The sequence below is a fragment of the Brienomyrus brachyistius genome, chromosome 8 (assembly GCF_023856365.1).
Source record: "Brienomyrus brachyistius isolate T26 chromosome 8, BBRACH_0.4, whole genome shotgun sequence".
Taxonomy (NCBI): domain Eukaryota; kingdom Metazoa; phylum Chordata; class Actinopteri; order Osteoglossiformes; family Mormyridae; genus Brienomyrus; species Brienomyrus brachyistius.
In genome coordinates, this window is record NC_064540.1 from 19,380,687 (window position 1) to 19,402,304 (window position 21,618).

General features: G+C 44.3%; 2 protein-coding genes and 1 long non-coding RNA gene across 5 annotated transcripts in view; 2 read left to right on the forward strand and 1 right to left on the reverse strand.

Annotated features, from left to right (window-relative positions):
- The window catches only part of LOC125747266 (metabotropic glutamate receptor 4-like), a 398,550-nt gene that overhangs the window by 299,559 nt on the left and 77,373 nt on the right, over positions 1-21,618 (reverse strand). The window lies entirely within an intron of this gene.
- Positions 1,323-10,460, forward strand: LOC125747288 (high mobility group protein HMG-I/HMG-Y-like). Of its 2 annotated transcripts, none has more exons than XM_049022302.1 (5): positions 1,323-1,439; positions 2,750-2,856; positions 4,808-4,888; positions 5,551-5,619; positions 7,615-10,460. In XM_049022302.1, exons 2-5 carry the CDS (start codon positions 2,764-2,766, stop codon positions 7,657-7,659), a joined length of 288 nt encoding a protein of 95 aa, XP_048878259.1. In that variant the 5' UTR covers positions 1,323-1,439; positions 2,750-2,763; the 3' UTR covers positions 7,660-10,460. The 2 variants fall into 2 exon arrangements, with proteins under 2 accessions (XP_048878259.1, XP_048878258.1); XM_049022301.1 differs by lacking the exon at positions 1,323-1,439 and adding an exon at positions 1,462-1,751.
- On the forward strand, positions 11,138-15,363 carry LOC125747290 (uncharacterized). Of its 2 annotated transcripts, none has more exons than XR_007399281.1 (3): positions 11,138-11,974; positions 12,082-12,164; positions 13,176-15,363. It is a non-coding gene; the product is annotated as an uncharacterized LOC125747290 (long non-coding RNA). The 2 variants fall into 2 exon arrangements; XR_007399280.1 differs by having other exon boundaries at positions 11,138-11,512; positions 11,823-12,164.

Consider the following 21,618-nt stretch of genomic DNA (forward strand, 5'->3'; position numbering starts at 1 on the left):
AGGACTTGTGATACTAATGAAGTACTGTGACAAGCAACAAGTTACAAATGATCGTTACAAACAGATTATCCTGTATTTGAAAAGAGGGATGTTGGGGGTGCATTTAGTGAGATAGTCGCTCATGAGTTTTAATACTTGTGAGTTTTGTAATGTGTAAACATTATAATAAAGTCAAGCCAAGAGTTAAAGCTGGTAATAAGAAATAAGTTTACTGTTTAACTGCCAAAACACTATTGAAAAATATGTCAAAGAAATACAGTATAATCTTATCACTTTAGTACAGGATAAATTATAATACTCAAAACATGTTTACTGTTTCGTTTTTCATTACAGGATCACTTTTCAAAACAATTTTTTGATTTACAAGACTCTGCCTTTTATCTAGGCAAAACTTGGTAAATTTTCCCTCATTTGCCTTTTGCAAAGTACGAGATGTAGGTACATTGGTGTGCTTCTCTCCTCATATCCCATCTTGCTCTTCAAGCACCCAGGAACAATAGGGCGTTAAGGGCCTTTTTCAAGGGCCCTATGACCCTAGTTACTGTTTAAGGCCTTCTACACACATTTACATGACAGGTTTAAGCTTGTAAAATAATAACAATATATTAATGATAATTACTATTATTACCATTATTATTGTTATTTTAATAGCACGTGGAACATAGAAACATCAAGTAACAATGTAATGCTATTAAAATCACAGCTGGAGAACTGCGGATTTTCCAATGACTTCACATAGACAAAGGCACTCTCCTTTCCCAGGTTTGCCAACTTCGGTCAGCTGGGTGGAGTGAGATGTTCAGTTCGAGATAAGTCTGTACAGACATGCACATGCGTGTATGTAACAGTTTTATAGCATTGTAAATAGTCTTTTGAGTTGCAAAGTACCCCAACGCTTCTGATATTTTAGTTTGATAATGGATGATGTATATTAGCCGTAAGATTTGCTTGCTTGCGTCTGAAATCGTGAGTGTCACGCCAGATGCGTGAGATTTGGCAACCCTGTTTTCCGTGTGCGTCTGTCCCTGACTCTCGGCGGCTAGTGATTCAGTATTACTCAGCATTAGGAGTCACCATTCATAATAAATAATCTCTTTTTCCCTTTACAGTACGCTGCCGCGGAACATTATGAAAGCAGCCCAAATACCCGCAACCTCCTAATACTTACCCGCAACTGTATGTACAAAATAGCCTAACTGCGCGGGGAAAACCGCGTACCTGGCAACTCTGCTTCCCCGCATTGTGCGCCTGGGGAAGCCCCGCCTCTACTGAGGCCACGCCCCCGGAACCTCCTTAAATCCCCCAAACTCCTCCCTTCTTCCGTTTCTTTAATATATTTTAAATTTTCTCCTTCGGTGGACAGCAGACGCCAGTTTTAGCTTTGCAGTGGCTCCAGGACCGAATTAATAATTTTTTATTTTTTTTTGCATATTTACTTGGTATTTCATTTTCATATTTATCTCCTTTTCTTGCTTGCGTGTTTATTTCCTTTCACCCCTTGCAATTAAGTTTATATTCTGTTTCTTATTTTATGGGGTTGAGCTGCGTGTCTTTCTTCGTCTCGCAAGTCGCTTTAACTCAAGTCTTTCAAAACGGACTAGACTGGCGGGTGGATGGAGCAGTGCGGGGGGGGGTCCTGTTTTCCCCGATTTAATTTAGGCAGAGGACATTTCCGAGGGGGGTGGATGGAGGGAGGGAGCGCGAAAGCGAAGCAGCCCGCCAGTTCGCGAGCGCAGAAGCGGCCTTGTTCGGTATGTAAACGCCGCTTTTTGCGTCGGAGATCCCCGTTGGATTTCCTGCATCGACCGTCGCCGCAGTTTCTGCCGCTGAAACGGTGTAACGTTCCCGTCGTCGTGGTTAAGAGGGACGCGTCTCGCACGCTTCCGCCGTTCGGCTGCCCCCAGACCACCTGCGACGGGGACATTGCCGGATCCCGATACCGTAACAATTCATTACAATCTGACGGCGTTTCTTTCACGGTGCGGCGTTATTTGTCTGTTTTTCGGCATGATGTTTCATGCGCCCGAGCGGCGGTGGCTCCTAACTTACGGCGTTCCTCGCCGTTTCGTGCCTCTGCGCCTAATTCAGCGATTACTTCCCCCCTCGAGTGCTTGATTATTTAGTGACATGATGCACCAGTTGAAAACTGTTTTTTTTTTCATGATGCACGGCCCCTCTGGTCATTCTCACATCTAGTTCATCCAGTTATCCGAAAGCCGACGCGCCGTCCCTGGATTACTGTTTATATGGCCGCTTGCTGTGGGACGTTTTACCCCATGATCTGTGGATTTGTTTCCTACCCCCTTTTTGTTTTTTTTTTCTTTACTGGAGTTTCACTTAGTGCAAACTCTTTTCCTACAAGGTAGATGAAGTAGTCATTCCCTTGCATTTAATGCTTGCATTTTCTAACCTTCCGCCCCCACAAACAATGAGGCAGGAGGGATTCATTACCTATAGTCGCGATCGTCCTCCATGTGGTGTGACCCCCCACGGCCGCTGCTTCCGCTCGTTGACCCGACCTGCGATCGCCCCCCCCTCCACGTGGTCGTCGGGTTCAGTTTTAATGACTTTTGCCGAAGTTTTGCAGTACTATTTTCTTTTGCACTTTCACGATGAACTCCCCCCAGCCCACCACTAGCTTCCATGGTCTGTGTGGTGGCCTGTATTTTGATTCTTGAGCAGTTTTTGAAGCTTGCATGAGAAACTGAATTCGACTGCAGCATGTATTGATTGAATGTGTCTTTTACAGAGTAAGAAGGAAAAATGAGTGACGCAAAGGGTAGCCAAGCAGTGTCTCCGAAAGGCAAGGATGGTGTGGAGAAGAGAGGGCGAGGAAGACCACGCAAGCTGCCCCAGGTAAGGGGACCATCTGCAGCGAAAATTTTATTGAGTCTTGGGATCGATTTTAATTCAAGTAATCTCTCCTGGGTCTTTAGGGGTACTGAGCTTGTAGTTATTCAGAATTGTCGTGTGTGCTTTGATCGCGTGAGTTCTTGTTTAAGACGAGCCGCCTTGAAAGCCTTTCTACCCAGACGCTCTGTATTAAACATTTTATAATGTCCTTTATCTCGCATGAATTATTCATGCCATTAGTTGCTAGATGCCGCCTGTCTGTTGGCAGCTGACAGCTGCTTCATTGGCGGTGATTCCCGAACCAGAAAAACATTTTTAAAAATAATGATTCTTATCGCAAATGAATCTGTAAATTCCTGCAGTAAACACATGGAGCTTTAAACTTTCTTGTTTAATGGTGTGTAGACAGCCCGTTTTTTTTCTGCGAAATGCATCTACTTGGAATCATCTTGGCCGAACTGAACAAATCCAGCCATTTAAACATGTGATGAGCCTTATATTTGTTGTGATCGGTAATGCAAGTTGTTTCCTAGTATTTCTACATGGGCCAATGGTTTTACAGTTCAGTGTGATCCACGATGTAGCATTGGTCAAGTATCTTGTCAATTATGACGTCCTGTTACTGGCATTTGCCCATTGGCTAATACAGTGATCTTCCCACCCCTTTTTTAGTCGGCAAGGACCTTTGGTGGCTTGTAGTTTAAGCTCTTAAGCCAAATGATTTTCCCTGAGCTGGTTTGTATGTAATGGGTGGCCTGAATTAGCTCATGGCCTCGGAAGCTAAGCATGGGGATCCGGCTTCTGTCTCACCATATACATCTTGACTGTCAGTCTCGCAAATACTCTGTGGTGAGGGAGATGTTAATCATCTACATGTGCTTTGGGTGAGTTGTACTGTATATGCAACTGGAAGTCCCCTCATCTCCACTTTAGATTGGTCAGGCACAGAGGTTTATGCAAGACTCTGCTTTTGGTAAAAGGTTAAACTTCATTTTCATATTCTTGTCGCCGTATGGAAAATTTGTGATGCATATTGCAATAACTATAAAAACCTTTGAAAGACGAAAGACATTCGTTGGGCTATATCTTATCTGCTGTCCTGTGTCCAGACGCTGGGGTGCCGTGTGAAATGTACACAGCGACAGAATACAATTTACAGATCATTTAAACCCATATTTAACTGGAAATAGTGGCAAATGTGCCCGTTTCACCTGTTTTTGAATGTTGGCATCAAATTCAAATTGAGCCTATTTATCATAAGTGACATTTGTTTCCGCAGTTGATGTTTGTTCCGTTTTCAGTTAAATATGGGTTTATATCATTTATATGTCATTGCGTTCTGTTTTTCATGTTTTACACAGTATCCCCTCTTTTGGAAGCAAGGTTATGCCAATAGTCTTAAGTTGGGATCTAAATTATTTCCATACAGTGGGGAAAATTGTCTTTTGGGTACCAGTTCTTGTTGAAGAGCATTCTCGTTTAACTGAATCCTAGCGAGGTCACGATTATAATTCGCTCAGACCTCTTGTGAAAGCTGCAGTGATTGTCCTCTAATGGCGCATGGGGGCAGTGTCTGCACCAAGGGCACCACCTGTCAGCTCGAATGGCAACAGGTGCCTTTGGCGTGGGCACTAAACACAGCTCCCTTTATGTGGTGATCATGCCACACAGAAAATACACATTGTGCCTTGTGTGGTGGTCTGCGCTGTGTGCTTCTGGTGGGGGTGGTGGCATGTGGGGGGGGGGCAGTGGGGGGCTTCCGGGAACAGCCACTGGCTTGACTGCTAAATTTCCTCTGCTTTTTGGAGGGAAGTTCAGTTACTGCAAGGGATTGTGTAATACTGCCTACAACTCGACAGATGAAAGAGTGTCTTAGAAGAGGAATTAAGGGTGGTGACTGGTTTCTAGGCCACCTTAAAGTATGCTTTACAAGAAGAACTTCATTTCTCTGTAGGAGACCAGTAGTTCCACAGTTTCAAAGAGGCCGAGGGGCAGACCAAAGGGAAGCAAAAACAAGACCCCCACCAAGGCAAAGGCAAGTCCTGCATTTGTGTCTTTCAGCTTGATGTCGCTGGTGTACATTTTCCCCATCTGTCTGCCTCTCCCCCACCCCCCCGCTAGCCCCTTTCAAGACCCTTGTGCATATGGGCCATGTAGCAGCTGGCAGTGGGCGCCTGTTTGCTTGTGACAAGTCATACAGCCGCGCCTCAGGCATTGTATGCCCAAACTGCCCAGCTGTGCATTCTCTGCTTCCAGATCTGCAGTCTTGCTGGAATGCTGTTCATGTCCTATTTTGTAAGCTGATTTTGCATAATCATTTGAGTATAAAGTGGCTTCCTGCTTTTGTACATGTTCTGCCTCAGACACACTACTGTAAAGGTTGTAGTCTACAGTCACTCTAATGGCCAGTGACTTTAGTGCTTAGGGGTGCCTGCACTAAAAAGCCTGCTGTGGTGGGATTTGTCGCTAACTGCCTGGTGAACCCCTGAACCGGCAGAGTAACCAGTGATAAGGGGGCGGCGATGTTGATTGGTGGTAAGGAGGTGGGTTTCAGAGCTCGCTCTTACGTTTTGCTGTTTGCGATGTTTCCCAGCTGAAGTTGAGCTCCCTCTAGTGGTGGCTCTGAGGGTCGTGCTCCTCTCCTGGGTGACAGGGAGCTGAGCAGCTTTGCTGATACTGTGCTTATCGCTTTAACAGAAGGTGGCCAAATCTGCTAAGCCTGTGAAGGCTCCATCGGGAAAAGGCAGAGGGAGGCCCAGAAAGCAGGTGAGTGAGTCCGAAGGGGTCTCATTTCTGCTCCACTAGTTTATTTGTATTCTGCAGGATGACATCCTGGGAAAGTTCAGTAATTATATTTGTCACATTAGTTCTGATCCAGAACTTGCATGCATGTTAACAGATAGGAAACAGCTAGTAGTTATAAGAGGCACAATGTCACAGTGGGCTTGCGTTCATAGTGGGGTACCGCAGGGTTCGATTTTAGGACCACTATTGTTCCTAATTTACATAAATGATATGGATACCAATATATACAGTAAACTGGTGAAATTTGCAGATGACGCCAAGGTGGGTGGTGTAGCAGATACTGAATTAGCGGCTCAGCAGCTACAGCGGGATCTTGATTTAATTAGTGACTGGGCCGATACCTGGCAGATGAAATTTAACGTCGATAAATGTAAGGTACTCCATCTAGGGAGCAGAAATATAAAGTACAGGTATTTCATGGGTGTCACTGAAATAAAGGTAGCTGATCATGAGAAAGACCTTGGTGTGTGTGTTGATGCTTCCATGTCCCATTCTCGCCAGTGTGGGGAAGCAATAAAAAAGGCCAATAGGATGTTGGGGTATATCTCCAGGTGTGTGGAGTTTAAGTCAAGGGAGGTAATGCTAAGATTATACAATTCCTTGGTGAGACCTCACCTAGAATATTGTGTGCAGGTTTGGTCACCATATCTTAAAAAGGACATTGTGGCCTTAGAAAAGGTGCAGCGTAGGGCCACAAAAATTATTCCTGGTCTTAGAGGAATGTCATACGAAGAACGGTTACTTGAGCTAAATCTGTTCAGTCTCAAGCAAAGGAGATTGAGGGGGGACATGATCCAGGTATATAAGATTCTAACAGGTTTGGATGCTGTTCAACCAAATAGTTACTTCAGCATTAGTTTAAATACACGAACTCGTGGCCATAGGTGGAAATTAGCGGGAGAACATTCCAAGCTGGATTTAAGGAAGCACTTCTTTACACAGCGTGTAGTCAGAGTATGGAATAGCCTTCCTGATAATGTAGTGCAAGCTGAATCCTTGGGTTCCTTTAAATCAGAGCTAGATAAGATTTTAACGACTCTGAGCTATTAGTTTAGTTCTCCCCAAGCGAGCTTGATGGGCCGAATGGCCTCCTCTCGTTTGTATAGTTCTTATGTTCTTTCTTATGTTTGTTGTCGGATGTAACAGAAATGCAATCAGTGTAATTTGTCAAATGTAATACTCAGTGTAAAATGGTCACTTAGTGTGTGGGATTCATAATGAACCCTTCAGAATGCTTCTCCCCCTTCTCCCAAAAAAGCAATCACGATCTGGGTTTGCACTAAATTGGTACAGTTGAGGGAGTGTTCAGGGCTATAATCCTTCAGTCTTGTTCCTGTAATGTGGTAGGCGTGTGTCTGTTGCTGATGGCAACCATTCAAAACACATTTGGCTGCATTTCAGAAACATTTTATTAGTTTACTTTTCTTAGCCCAGAACAAAGAAGGGTTTCGGTGGTTCTGAGCTGTTGATGTTGCTGGGGAGGGTTCGATTCAGCCTTGGAAGGCTCTCTGTCAGGATAGGCGTGTCATTTCTGGTACCTGGTTTGTTTACTTCGACTGACGTGTGGATCCCTTGACTTGAGATTCCCTGAACAGGCTTTTGAGTATGACAGTGACTAATCTTTTAGGTTTAATATAAGCCGTTCGGGCTCTTGGGTTGTGGTCCTCAAGATCAAATCCTCATTATGACCTCATGATGGGGCTTGTAGGGTACTGGTTGTGGTTTCACAGCAGCTCCACGACAGACCCTTTGAGGACATGAACCTGCAGCTGGTGTTTTGTGTCCTTAATGGCTACATTAGCAGTTGCATCCTATTGTGTGTGCCGGTTTTTTTGCAAGTGTGCGCAAATCCTCAGGTTCTATGGACCTCGCAGGGGTTTGGATGTCACCAGGCTGTCATGTCAGCCCTGTTCGAGGAGAAATGACCTATTCATTGTCCGCCTTCTTGCTTTTCAGAAAAAGGAACAGGAATCATCTGAGGAAGAGGAGGATGAGCAGTAACAGATTTATTTTCAACTCGCTACCTCATTCAGCTTAGGCCTCTTGATCATGGCTGGACTCAACACCACCCCCCCCCCCCCCAACCCCCCCTGCCCATGAAAGGGAGGCATGCCGTTCACACCCATCTGCTTTTCCGCTCTAGCACTGGAAGGACCTTTTTATACAACACGGTCAACAGTCAACATATCCATATTTATGTGCGTGTTTAGAAGATGACTAACTGGTGACTGGCTACCCATTGTCTTTCGTAATGACTTCTGGATGTTGAAAATGGTCTTTTATACTAGACAAAGGTCTTTTTCCCCCCCTCTTCACTTTGTGGTACGCAAAGTTTTAAAAGGCCCTTTCAGGGTAATTAGTTTTAGATATACTATGTTAGTCTGATTCTGCTTGTTCTGATTTGTAACTTTTTTTTTTGTTAGCAGGTGTATTGATATCTCGTTGTATGGTTCCTTTGACTCGGATATTCACTCCTAAGTCTAGATGTGTGAATGACAAGCTTTCAGTTGAGATTTGGGATTGGCTGTGGTTCTAAAATGTTTATTTTGTTATGGTCAAGATGACATAGGACTGGGATCACCTGATCTCTTCCTCGACAGATGATTCAGTATTTTTGTTGTGGGAATGTAAATCACTGGATTCACTATAGAGCTCTGCTAGTGGGGATTCACTATACGCAACTACCTTGTTTACCCAGAGTTCTCGGCTCGGTTTTGTTTCAGGTCATGTTGAAAAGCCAAGTGTCCATCGACAGGGAGACACTGCCGCTCTGCAGTTCAGTGACGCATGTAAATGCAATGGGATCATGAACTTTGCATGAGAGTCAAGGTGTTGTGTTGAGTGTTGGCCATATTCTATGGTTCTCTCGACCGTTTTGGTGTTTCCTGAACTTAAGTGCTAAGTGAAAGCGCTGTCCCATCACGACTGTGGTTTTTAGAGCGTTTAGCAGACTTGGTTCCACGTTGACCGACCCCACTATCTGCTCTGCTTGTGTCTTGATGTGTTGGGACACTGTCAAATATGCTCTAGTGCCATCATTGGCTTCTTTACACTCCTGAGTGGAGCCGTCTGACCTGTGTGGTCAGTACGAATATGAGGTGGTTGTAAGAACTCAAGGAACCCGTGTCTGCTGCCGGTGTTGCTTCCTGAGATGTGGAAGGTGTGAGAGAAACATGTAGCGGCTTTGCTAGTGAACCTAGTGGACGGTCCGTTTAGAGGAACAATGACCGTGAATCTGCAAGATGAGCAGGCTACCTTCAGCTTTGTCACGAAGCTGTGTGGGCTCAGGTCTGTCGACCTGGAGAGAGCCTACTGAAGAAAGCTCTCCTATTCCACCACCTGAACACTTCCTGCTGAAGCCCTTACATTTCCTCTACGTTGGTCGATTGTCATGGATGCTCTCCCTTTGCAAGTGGGGAGGGGAACAGCAGTCTATTTCTCAGTATTTCAGTTCGCAGTACATTACATATGTTTGTGCTTTTGAACTGGTCCTCGCGTGACTCTTGTGTCCCAATTCTATGGTCCCGTGTCTCCCCCTCCCCACACAGAATGCTGGTCCATCACTTTTTGCCAGACATACTGCTAATGGGCCCGCAAGGTCCTTCACATACCTCATGACAAACCTCTCTGTAAACTGGTTCAGTCCTCACGTTTCGGGGAGAGGGAGAAAACAGGGCCACGTGTGTCGGGGGGGCGCTCAACGCAGCTCCTGCTCTGTGTGCCTGCCGCTCTGATTTCTGTTCTTTCATGCAGAATTCAACATGTCCGCGCTTCCCTTCATGCTGCTCTCCATCTGTGTGCAGAGCATTGAAAGGAGCGCGGACGCTTAAGTCAGGGAGAAATCTTTTTGTGACTGGATTTTTATTTTCTGTACTTTGATGACGGCATCGGTTAAGTAACCAGTAATGAAATGTTCAGTCTTGTTTCTCACATGTAGTGGGTATATCATGATTGGAAGTCCTTTTAGTTAATTTTTAGCATACAGTAGTTGATCCTGCCCCCGCCCCCCTAAAGCTATTGATCATGTGACTCCTGCAGGTCTGCTTGTCTGGATTGGTTAGCATTTTAGCACCATGTTGGCTCATGACCAGCCGTTGGTTTGATCGTGGTCACCAGGCAGTGATGCTGCTGTGCCCGTCACCTTAGATATTCTTTAAATTTTTCTTTCTCCGCTCTTCCACCCACCCGAGTGTATTTTACGAAAGCCGTGCTGTGCTCACAAGATGGCTGGTCTGCTTAACTCCATCCTCTTAACACTGCACTCTTAGGTGGGCGTTTTTATTTTTTATCTGCTTTTGTCATTTTTTGCCCTGTTCCCTTTGCCCTTCCTGTGGGCTTAGATGTCTTGTGCACATCCTGTTTTAGGTTGCATATTTTTAACCAGTTTTTATACATGGTGCAGATGTTGCTATTCATGTGTTTTTTATTTTTTTTCCCTTGTGCTGGAATTGTATTGGTTCATGTTTTATGTGCGAGACAGACCACAGGTTAGCACCCTGTCCTTCCTCAGTCTGTACCTCCAGCTTGTCCTGCTGATCATTTGGGAAGGTCGGCTGGTTAAAGCACTGATGTACAGGCAGGCTGCAGGGACGTGGGAGTGACCGGACTGGCTGAAGACCCAGTCTCCTTGTCCCAGTGACCTATTGCCCACACATCTTAATTTTGATGCAACCCTCCCCCCATCTGTTTAAACAAACTAAACGGTTGACTTTTTGTATGACGTTTTCACTATCAAATATCTCTAATGGGTTGGAATTTGAAATGTTCTTTTACTGATGTGTGAAATAAAGAATAGCTCATTAGCTTTTGTCGTGTATTATATGACGTACAAATTCACCACTGAGTAAGGACATCATTCCTTAATGTATACTTATGTAGTCAGTTTTTAGAAAACATCAGTAATTCTCTCGTGCTCCGCTCCCACTTCACTGCCTTACCAAGGTGAGCTTTTAGAACTGGCTTATTGCTTATGTGCTGCTTCAGCTACGCTGCACACCAGTGTAGAAAGTAGCTGCTGAATAATGCTTCGGAGGGCTTTTTCTTGCTTCATAAGTGATTTCCATCCCAGCACACTGAAATGTGTCCCCTGCATTTAGCTTTCCACTGATGTCTCATACCTTATTTTGCACCCAGGGCGCAGTACTTTGCTCGTTGGGGATTAGAACCACCAACCACGAGCACACGCCTCTACCCGTGTAGTGATGTAACCCAACCTTTCATGGTCACATGCACAGGTTAAGAAAAAAAAGAAAACCTGACTATAATTATTAGGGAAGGGCCCATCCACATTTTTTAGTTACAACCTGAATCTCAATCTTTTTACTTTGTTATTTATAAATATATGCATAATATACTATAAAAATATTAGTACAATTTGACTAATAAATACAAATAAAAGAACGTATGTCCAAAAAATTTTTGAAGTAGGCCACTGGAAACAGGTATAACATACCTGAATTGTTCTACTTTTGGGGGTATTTGCAGTTCAGCTTGAATATCTTCCAGGAGAGTACACGCAAGTATCAAATGCTTAACGTTCCCCACAAGTTTTCTTGCGCTAGCAAGATGGCTACCGTATCACAAGCTACAGCGAGTTCGCAAATCAGCCCAAGCTAGCAAGTCCCAAATCGTCCATGGCTGCAGCTTTCGGTCCTGCTACTGCGAAGGTTTTGCGCATGACGTCACAGCGGGTAGAAGTCACCGTGCTCAAAAAAACCGAGTGGCAGCATTAGCGTTCAGCGTGCATGCCGCAATAAGGACATCTAAAGTGGGAAAGAGCTGTCATGCCATTGAACGAATAGATTTAACAAGAAATAGGAGCTATCTTTTTACAGACTGCCAAAAAGTACATAAGGTAAGTAATCGGAAAGTAAGTATCGGACGTGGATCGGGCACGTATGGTCGATACTCGAGCAGTCAAATAGGTCTGGATCGGTGCATCTCTAATAAGTGTCAGTCCCTTAATGGCATTAAAGTAATTTTATTTTTTAAGTTATCTGCCTGTAAAGCATGTGAACTGAAATATGCTTCTCTGTGAAGGAAAAAAAAATCTATTATTTTCCTCTTAAATGAGCCTGACATAGAGTTCTTGAGTTCAAATGTGTTTCCTTTACTCTGCTAATTAATTGCTGTGATTCTTGTCTTTGGCTGTTATTCGTTTCCAGGCAAATGAGTTTTGAAAACTGACTGAACAGAACTAAGGCGTAAAATGATTTTAACATCGTTTTGTATGAATCCTTAATGGACTTCGCCAATCGTGACTGTTCGGTCTAGTACACCAGCTCGACGAGAGAGCATTCCTCTTTAAACTGGCAAGGTACGAGCTTCTGTAATGTTTGCCAATTTATTTGCAACAATGGAGAATGAGTAACATGGTGTGTGTGTGTGTATTTTTTTTTTCAATGGTCGGATTACCTGCTGCAGCGGAATCAAATCATTACAGTTGCCTCACTGTGCCCTGCTGTGCATGCCGGCAAAATGAGTCCAGGCTCCTTTGCAGTATGCAGGTCAGTGGAGCAGTGCATCTCCCTCATTGCTTCTGCTAGCTGAATTAGCAGAACATGTACACTACGCCAGTTTATTAGGTATATCTGCCTGACGATGATAGTGTCTGCTTCTCTGGAGTTGTTGCTACAGTTGAATACATGCAGCAAACATGTTCAAGAGTCTCATTCACAGTTCAACTTATCATCAAAATTGCTGAGGTGGGATGTAAGTGATTTTGAATATGGTATGATTGTTGGTGCCAGATGTAAAGGTCACACAAGTGAGAAAAGGGCCCCGTCATGGGATTTTCACACCCTATAGTGTCTACAGTTTACGGGGAATGGTGCAAAAAACCAAACAAAAAAATGCAGTCTGGCGGTTCTGTGGAAAATGTCCTGTTAATGAGGGACGCCTTTCGAAGATCACCGACAAGACGCCCAGATCAGATGCAAATCAGTGCTCGATCACTGTGTGTGTTCAAAGACGCAACCCAACTGAGGGGCTGATCCATCGCCGACACCCACCAGATACCTAGCAGGCTAAATATCTGGACGATTCGGTGACTCAAAATCCTGTAGGTGTGAAAAGTGTCAGAGTTACAGCCAATGAGAGCGCAAGACACGGGGGGAGGTGAAGCCCGAGGCAGGAGTTCAAAAAGGTGTTAAAAAGGTTTAAAAAGTTGTCGACAAGTCGTGTGCTGTGAACCAGGCATAACGAGGCAGCGGCAAGCACGTCCAAATGTAGAGAGCTTCACAACGTTCTCTCAGCATCATCATTTGGTGTGAGACAAGCACTCCATATCTGTGCACTACACATGCTTACTTGCTGTCTGATTGTGCTTATAGGGGGTGCCTTTAAACATACCATTTCCTCCCACTACAGTCACCAAATCGGAATGATCATTTCAAACTTTGCGAAATGGTCGTTAGTTCTTCCTGGCTGGGTGTGTTTTAGCAGCTGAAGTGCATATGGTGCAAAATGTCATTCTCTCTCTCTCTCTCTCTCTCTCTCTTCCTGTTGAATGTCTTCAGAGGTGAAATCTGCAGCTTAGAGGTACCCCTGACTCTCACATGAAGAACATCCACTTTACCGTGTGAAGGAGACCTTATGGGGGAAAAGATATGAGAAGCTCATCGCAGACAGTGCATTCATAATCATGCTTCACCCAAGGAAACATGTCAAATGTTTATATTGCAACATAATGTTCCATCAGGTGCTCATAAGGTACAACATACAGTGGTTAGAAACTCAATGCTCTAATCCTCAATGCGCTTTACTTTGGGGCTTCGATGTACTCTGCAAATCTGCAGAGCAGAGATCTGCAAAGCGACCGCACTGCCTCCCATGTAATGGTACAGCACACAGCCTATCAAACTTACCCATAATACTTGACAGCGATAGTAAATATGTATTTTATCCATTTATGATTTACTGTCATTTTATTAATATTTGAATGTATATTCACTGGTATGAAGTATTTTAGCTTTTTACAGGTACAGTGTTGATATACTGTGTACCGTACAGCATATCGATAATGTGCTGCATGTATACTGTGTATATGATGTGCCCATAGGGTCCTTTTGGACAGAATTGACCCCGGATGTGTATGGAATTAAACTTCTGGAGCAAAAATGTGGACCGTCTGGGGGTCCCCAAGGACTGGTGTGACAGGCATTTATTAGTTTAGACGAGGGGTGGCCAATCAGTCCTCTAATTAGTAATCTAATTAGGGAGTTGCAGTGAAAACCCCAGGTTCACAGTTCAGTTTATTGGTTTGATTTCCACTTGTATTTGAATACAGATACAAGCAAATTTGCCACCTCAACAAATTCAGATACAAATACAAATATTGGGCTCTCTCCACATCCCTGTCTGTTTAGACCCATCTCTGACGTCTTAAGCAGTTAAATTGGAAGGAAAAATCAACATTATCCAGTCACTTGTACACTCCTTAGAAACAGTTTTGTTGCCAAGCAATGTCAAGAATGAATCTTAACAATGCAAATTCAAGAAAGCCCTTTTATGCGTCAGAAATATTGGCATTCCATTGTACAACACAGTACAATAGCAAATAATGAAGTCGTAAAGCACTGTATAACACAAAGCTGCAAAAGAGCAATACAAGAACAACAAAAGAGCAACAAAATTATGCAGTGTGGGAAGCAAAAACACAACAATGCTGTATCACTGCAATTTCTGGAGAACATGGCCTGGCCAAAAAATGTCACTGCTTGAATTTAAATTAGCAGGTACTTGATAGCATCTTTATTAAAGCTTAGCAACGTTATGCAGTGATAAGGTGACATCAGCTGGATACCTGAATCTACCGAACGGCCAGATTACCCCATCAATGGATTTTTTTTCTTACCTAAAGGCATGGGCATATTCCGGGATGATAATGCCAAGATTCATGGGGCTCCAACTGTTAAAGAGTGGTTTAGGAAACAAGGAATCTTTTTCACACGTGAATTGGGCAGCACAGAGTCTTGACCTTAACCCCATTGAAAGTCTTTGCGATATGCTGGAGACTTTACAGAGTGGTTCAACTCGCCTATCATCAGTACAAGATCTTGATGAGAAATTAATGCAAATCTGGATGAAATTTTTTTTCCAGATGCTACATAAGCACATGGAAGCAATGCATTGACGAACATGCACGACAAAGAAAGTTATAGGCAGTCCAACAAAATATAAAATTATGTGGCTTTTTTTTGGACAGGCAGTGTATGCTTTTGAATTACTTTGAAAACTTGGTTAACTTTTTTGCATGTGGTGGTTTACATGATAATCACACACATATATTGTTTTGAGCGTAAAATTATTGCAATTTTATTACAGTATTACAGTTAATGACCGACAGAATGAGATCATGGATACAAGCGGCAGAAATGGGTTTCCTCTGCAATGTATCTGAGCTCAGCCTTAGAGACAGGGCGAGGAGCTGGGGCATTCAGGAGGAGCTCAAAGTAGAGCCGCTGCTTCTCCTCGTTGAAAGGAGCCTGTTGAGGTGGTTCAGCAATCAGTCTAGGATGCCTCCTGGACAGCTCCTTGGGGAGGTGTTTCAGGCATGTCCAAGAGGGAGGAGACCCTGGAGCAGACCCAGGACATGCTGGAGAGATTATATCACTTGGCTGGCCTGGGAATGCCTTGGTATTCCTCTGATGGGGTTGGAAGAGGTGGCTGGGGAGAGGGAGGTCTGGGCATCCCTGCTTAGACTGCCGCCCCCGCGATCCCATCCTGGATAAGCGGCAGATGATGGATGGAAGGATGGATGGATGGACGGAAGGATGGATGGATAGTTGGATTTATCGCAATGGGAAACTACATATTCTATTTTGACCATCAAGACTAAAACAACTGAAAATTGTGTAGAATGATGACAGTTGTACCATTTGCACGTATGCACTAAAACATTTGGAAATTTCTGTGACGCAATGAGAAATTATGTTCTGTTGTGCAGAAGTGACATTGTGGTGTGGGGATTACAAATGTTGTTTTGCAAAATTCTCATTTGAGAAATACTAAAAAACAATCAAGAAAAATTGTAAATGAAACCATACTAGTCTATACAATATAAACACAGACTGAATATTTGATTTTCATGGAACAATCATATAACAGGAAAAACTTGGGTGAAAGAAGAGTGCGTAACAATTGTGGTTGCTTACATCAAGTTAACACACGTGTAAAAAGGAAATTAGAACTTTCACCCCCAAATGGAGAATGGAGAATTCCTTGTGAAAATAGACACTACCATCTTAACAGCTGATGGTTTCTGGAATGGAATTTATGTAGTTAATAAAATCCATTATCTAGTTCAAGTATGTTCAAGCTTGGTTGACTGCTTAAAATGAACTTAAAATTAGTGGGTTTGCATGTAAATTATATAGGAGGATTACATACACGCCGCTGGCTCTAGGGTTTCATGGCGGGTTTGTTAAAAACAACCAATAGATGGCAGCCTTGTCTCATCACTGCTCTTCCTAACGGGACTGAAGGAAGATCAGACTGTCGCCCATTTGTCCAGTAAAAGGTGACAGTGATCCTGCAGTCTGTCACTGAAAGCTCAGGGTCTCTGGCAGGGATGTAGGTCCACTAAGTGGCACACAGATCAGAGGTGGGATTTGAACCCACAACCTAGACATGAGAAGCTAATATGTTTAGTCTTCTGCTCTTCGTACTAACATTAAGGTTTTAGGGTAGCTTTCGTTTACCTCTTTCATCTTCAAATCCTTTGTGAGATATTAATTTTTAATTTTTCATGCTTAGCTAATTTACATTTGAGTCATTCTGCAGTCTTATTTGGATGCAAAAGAGGCGAGACCTTCTCAGAATGCGATGCTTTCTTCCAATACAGCCTCTTTGCAGCGCTGTGATTTTCTCCGTTCTGATTTCTGAGCTTTGTCTCATTCTGTCATAAATTGTTTTTCAAGCACTGTACAATTTCATTTTATACTTTTATTACGACTATAAAAATGTATTTCATACAGTACCGTGATTTATTATCTGAACAAACCCTATTTATATTCCTAGATGTAATTAATACTAATCAGCATAAGCCTGCTGAAGCCCGTGAGCTGGTCTACTAGATATTTTAACAGAGTGGCAATAAAAAGGAAATTATCAATGAAGTGTCACAGCCTCAAAAGCCGCTCCATCCAGTTATATATTGTGTATCTATGTAGTTTCAATCTTCACCAGGATGGATTAATGGATGGACAGGGGGACCGATAGATAGATAGATAGATAGACAGACAGACAGACAGACAGACAGATAGATAGACAGACAGACAGAGACAGACAGACAGATAGCTAGATAGATAGACAGACAGACAGATAGATAGATAGATAGATAGATAGACAGACAGACAGACAGACAGAGACAGACAGACAGACTAACTTCCCCCATATTTGTATGTATTATGAGCTGTTTTATGATCATATGTCGCCATGTGATCAATTAAACTTCATGTCCAGTAGGACCTATCATGCTTCGTTTTCCTTAAGTTACATTTTAAGATTCGTCTCTGTAGGATTCGGTCACCCTTGCTGCGTTTAGGAGTCTGGCTGTTTGCCAGGCCCAATGACGCTGTGTTGTTCCTCCTTGTCAGCACTGTGTGGATAAATGCAGCTCACAGACCTCTCTGACTTTCAGATGCCCGTGATGCAGGAAGCTTTACAGGAAGAAGGAATGTCACGAGTTAAAAGGCCAGTCTGGGTGCAAATGACACATCAGAGCTAAATGGTCCTGTCTGTAAATTCAGGAGATATCAAGCATTGGGGAGGAACGTGGCCTTACGCCTCCAGGGCTGGGGGTGTTGTTAGCATCCCAAGCTGTGTCTGCTGTTTGCATGTTCTCCCCGTCTTCCTAAAAGGTGCTAGGCTGAGCCTGAGTGTTGAGGTTCCATGCCATACTTATGGAGGAACTAATTCACTGTGTTGTGGTATATTCTGGGTGCTTAAAGTAGATGAGTGGGCAGACTGTTATTATGCAATATAAAGAGTGTTTCAAATTCAGAAGAACATAATAACAACAAATCCATCCATCCATTTTCCAAACCACTTGTCCATCTGGGTCGCGGGGGGTCTGGAACCTATCCCAGAAGCTATGGGCACGAGGCAGGGAACAACCCAGGATGGGGGGGCAACCCATTGCAGGGCACACTCACACACCATTCACTCACACACACACACTCCTACGGGCAATTTAGTAACTCCAATTAGCCTCAGCATGTCTTTGGATTGTGGGGGTCGAACCTGGGTCCAAGAGGTGTGAGGCAACAGTTCTAACCACTGCATCACCATGCCGCCCCTAACGATAAATCAAGTATAAGATTTGTCACTGACATTCATAATTTTACTTTTGTAGTTGTTTTATTTCTAATTTTAAAACGTTGTAGTTTCATTAATAAAATATATGTAACTATTTTTGCATAAGTTCAGTTTAACCTAAAATGATTCACCTTTAATTACTATCTGCAGATACCGATGCCGGTCCTACCCTCAGAGAAGTCACTGAAAGTTGTGTGGAGTCATGCGTCATACGCTGAATTAAGTGGGAACCTCTTATTCCTTCTGGTCCCCCTATGAGGACACGAACATGCATTTGTGTGCATTTGCAGAAGAGTTCACTGTAAAGGTGTACTAAAAGACTTATTTACTCAGGTTCTTCCTTAAAATGATAATTATGAGTCCTGTCCTCTTATTTAATGGGGATTTTATGTCGTGTCTTTCTTGTCTGAATTAAAAAGTCTCCCTATCTCTGTTTCTCCAGCTACGTAAATGGCTGTGATCAGTCAGTAATGTTTTTATTTTACATAATATTTACAGTATACAGAGCATGAGGATATTAATACTTGAAGGAGGAGCGACAGCGTGCGGTTGGGTGGCCTGGGTCCCCGCTAAGGGACGGTAGGTGGGGTTGTCTCTGAGGCGTATGCCAGACTGGGCCCCACCAGGTTTCTCTCTTTCCAGGAAAATAGATGCTCGGAACTGCAGCTCTGTTTTTCTGCACCCCCCACCCAAACCCCGCTGATACGCACCCCTTTATCGCTTGGCCTGGGAAAATGCAGAACAGCCTTAGTGCAAACAGATGGCTCACTATCGCATCAGCGGCCTGGTTCAGGGAAAACGATATAGGAGTAGCTGGCGATGGAGGCAGCCCCCAGGCCAGTGCGGGCGGGCGGGTAGGTGGGCGGGGCTTCACAAGTCCAGGAGACAAATGAGGGAGGGGCAAATCCATCCACTTAGGGGAAAAGTATTTCAGTGGGTGTGGTTGGGTGGAGCAATCCATATTATATACATCAAAAGAGCACGCAAGACACATGGGAAAGTTTTCCGCTGACTAATGTGTCCTTAAAAGACCTTCTCTCTCACCTTATGTTACCTCCTGGGAAGATGCTTTGGGAACATTGTGGACACGAGCGGTTGTATTACCCAAAACAGCACTCGGGTTCTTTTTAGTTACTGCCACTCCCCCTGGACCTGATTCACGCCTTTGGGGGCTCATTTGCAGCATCCTGCTAAAACCCAAAATCAATGTGAATATTCACCTGTGCTCCCTCCCATCTCAAGTGAGGCGATGACGCCTTTGCATTTCTTGGGTAGGTGGTGGAGAAGTGGAAACAGCCTGAAGAGACTGGTTTGGGCTGTTTCACTTGGGTCAGTACCAAAAATTCCACATGCCATTGAGAAAGTGCTCCATTCTGTAGCATAGATCGCCTGCATCGATTCGATCCGCTGGCTTCTCAAGTTGCAAAATCAGCCACTGGCTTGGGGCTCCTTTCCATTTTGGCCTGGCTGGGATTTCGTCACTGAAAATCCTAGGTAGACGATGTCTATTCTGTAGCACTTTGGGCCTACCACTCTAATACATTTACATTTCATTAAGCATTTGCTTCTTTCCGGAAAAGCTGGGGACCTTGTTTGAACCAGCGACCTTCACATCGCCAGCACAGACTCCTAACTTGCAGAGTGACATACTCCCCTTGGAGATTTAGGAGATTACCCTGGAGGACGTTTTCTTCTCGCAGTAAAAGGGAACACGGTGTCCCTCTGCCCGTCAGCATGTGACACCTCCCTGCGGTAACTAGGCGCCTTCCACACTTGACGCTCGGGCGTGCTCAGACAACCGGCGGCACGGTGAGCACACGGAGCCAAGCCTGCACAGGCCCTCTGCAGCACCAGGGGTGGGAGGGGAGGGGGGGGAGGCAGGCATGTCTGGACCGCTGCCTATACAAGTGCCCCACCCAATCCAACACCTATGAAGACCGGCCTAGTCAAATCAACGCAGCCTGAAAAAGTCCCGTTTCAAGTGAGCAGATTTTTTTTTTCCTGGGGTCATGAATGTAGGTGAAGGCACAGTCTATGCTGGGTTACTGCCCCCCCCCCCTTACTTTCAGAAAGCAGCACATTCTCTACCACCTCCTCCAAAATGCCCCCGCCCACTGTCTGTCTCTCTCACTGTCATCTCCATCCGGAGTGCGATCACAATGTCTAATCCGTGTCTGTCCTTCCATTCATTCCCCTCCCCCTTCCAGTTCCTGGAAATCAGGCGGAGATTATCCCCTGAGAGAGCAAAATGATACCCCCGCCTCTCGGGTGAGTGCAGGCTCCTGTTCAACGGCAGGTCGGCCTTCCTTTTATACCTGCACTGCAGCGCCAATCCCAGGGCCATAACAACCTTTGTGTTCCGTAGGTTATCTAAGGCTTAAAGAACAATATTCCAATATAAGGAAAAATGCTGTCTGTCCTGTCTGGGGAAACTGGTACAGCCTTTTTCACTTATCAAATGATAAATTGACATATCTGATCTTTATTCTTTGCATTTATCTCCCCTATCATAGGCATCGTGTCCGGGATCAGCCCAAATTGGAAGAGTGTACATCCATAAACAATGTATACTTTTAGTACCTGAAATGTCTCTTTCATGGTCTCTTTCTGGACGACTTACAGACAGATTGTTGCGTTTCCTCCCCCAAGTTTTTTTGCTTGTCATCTAGCTTTTGCTGCGGGTTTCTCTTTCAGATGTAGCACTAGTCAGAGCTGTTTTTAAATCACGTCGTCTGGCTGTTAAACAAAAATTCGAGACTTCCTATAACCTGTGTCACACGCGGAAACATTATTGCTTTAAAATCGGTGAAAAAAAAATGGAAAAGAATCTCTTTCAATATTTATTTTCAAAATCCATTTCTTTGACGACATCAGACAGCATGAAATGAAATAAGAAACACAGGAATTTATTTCTGACCAGGGATATTCAGGGATATATACTGACCAGTGCACATAAAGTAACATGGCAAGTCTTCACAGACAAGCCCAGGAAAACGTGATGTGGATCGCCTCCAGCACACCAGTCACTCGCATTTTCGTTCCTTAACCATCCCCCCCCCTCCCCCCAATTACCCAGAATCGCTACACAAGGCTTCCTTTCTACTTGCAATTCGAGGACAAAGAGCAACTGGGAAGCACACATTGTGAGGCAGACCAAGAGGAGGGGGGGGTGGTGCAGAGCCACGTGCCAAGAGAAGCCAGCCAGGAGTAACGTTCCCCTTTACCTGCGAAACGCCCCTCCAGAGCTGAGCAGAACACACTCAGACAGTCGCTTTATGGCTGCGTCTGATAGGCTCCTCCTATTATTACCAGTTGTTTGCATATTGAACATTATAAGCAGCCTTAGTAGCATGCAGGGTGAGTGTGTGTGCATGCAAGTGCATGTATGTGTGTGTGTGCATGCATGCATATGTCTGTGTGTGTGTGTGTGTGTGCGTGCCTGCGAGTACGTGCGTGTGTGTGTGTGTCTGTGTAACGTTATACCTCGTGGCCCTTTCATTCTGGCTGGACAGGTTTGTGTTCCTGACAGTGTTGTCTGCTTGGTTTTGTTTTGTTCGCTTACAGCAACGCTGGGGGAGGGGGGCCACTGCAGCTGGGGGTAATTAAGGCAACATTGCAATTATTAAGAATACTGTTCATCTA

What these genes read in the sequence shown, in the direction of transcription:
- LOC125747288 (XM_049022302.1), top strand. Translation starts at nt 2,764, where the DNA reads ATGAGTGACGCAAAGGGTAGCCAAGCAGTGTCTCCGAAAGGCAAGGAT. An exon ending in GACCACGCAAGCTGCCCCAG is followed by an intron (nt 2,857 to 4,807) that starts GTAAGGGGACCA and finishes ATTTCTCTGTAG; the next exon opens with GAGACCAGTAGTTCCACAGT. An exon ending in GAGGGAGGCCCAGAAAGCAG is followed by an intron (nt 5,620 to 7,614) that starts GTGAGTGAGTCC and finishes CTTGCTTTTCAG; the next exon opens with AAAAAGGAACAGGAATCATC.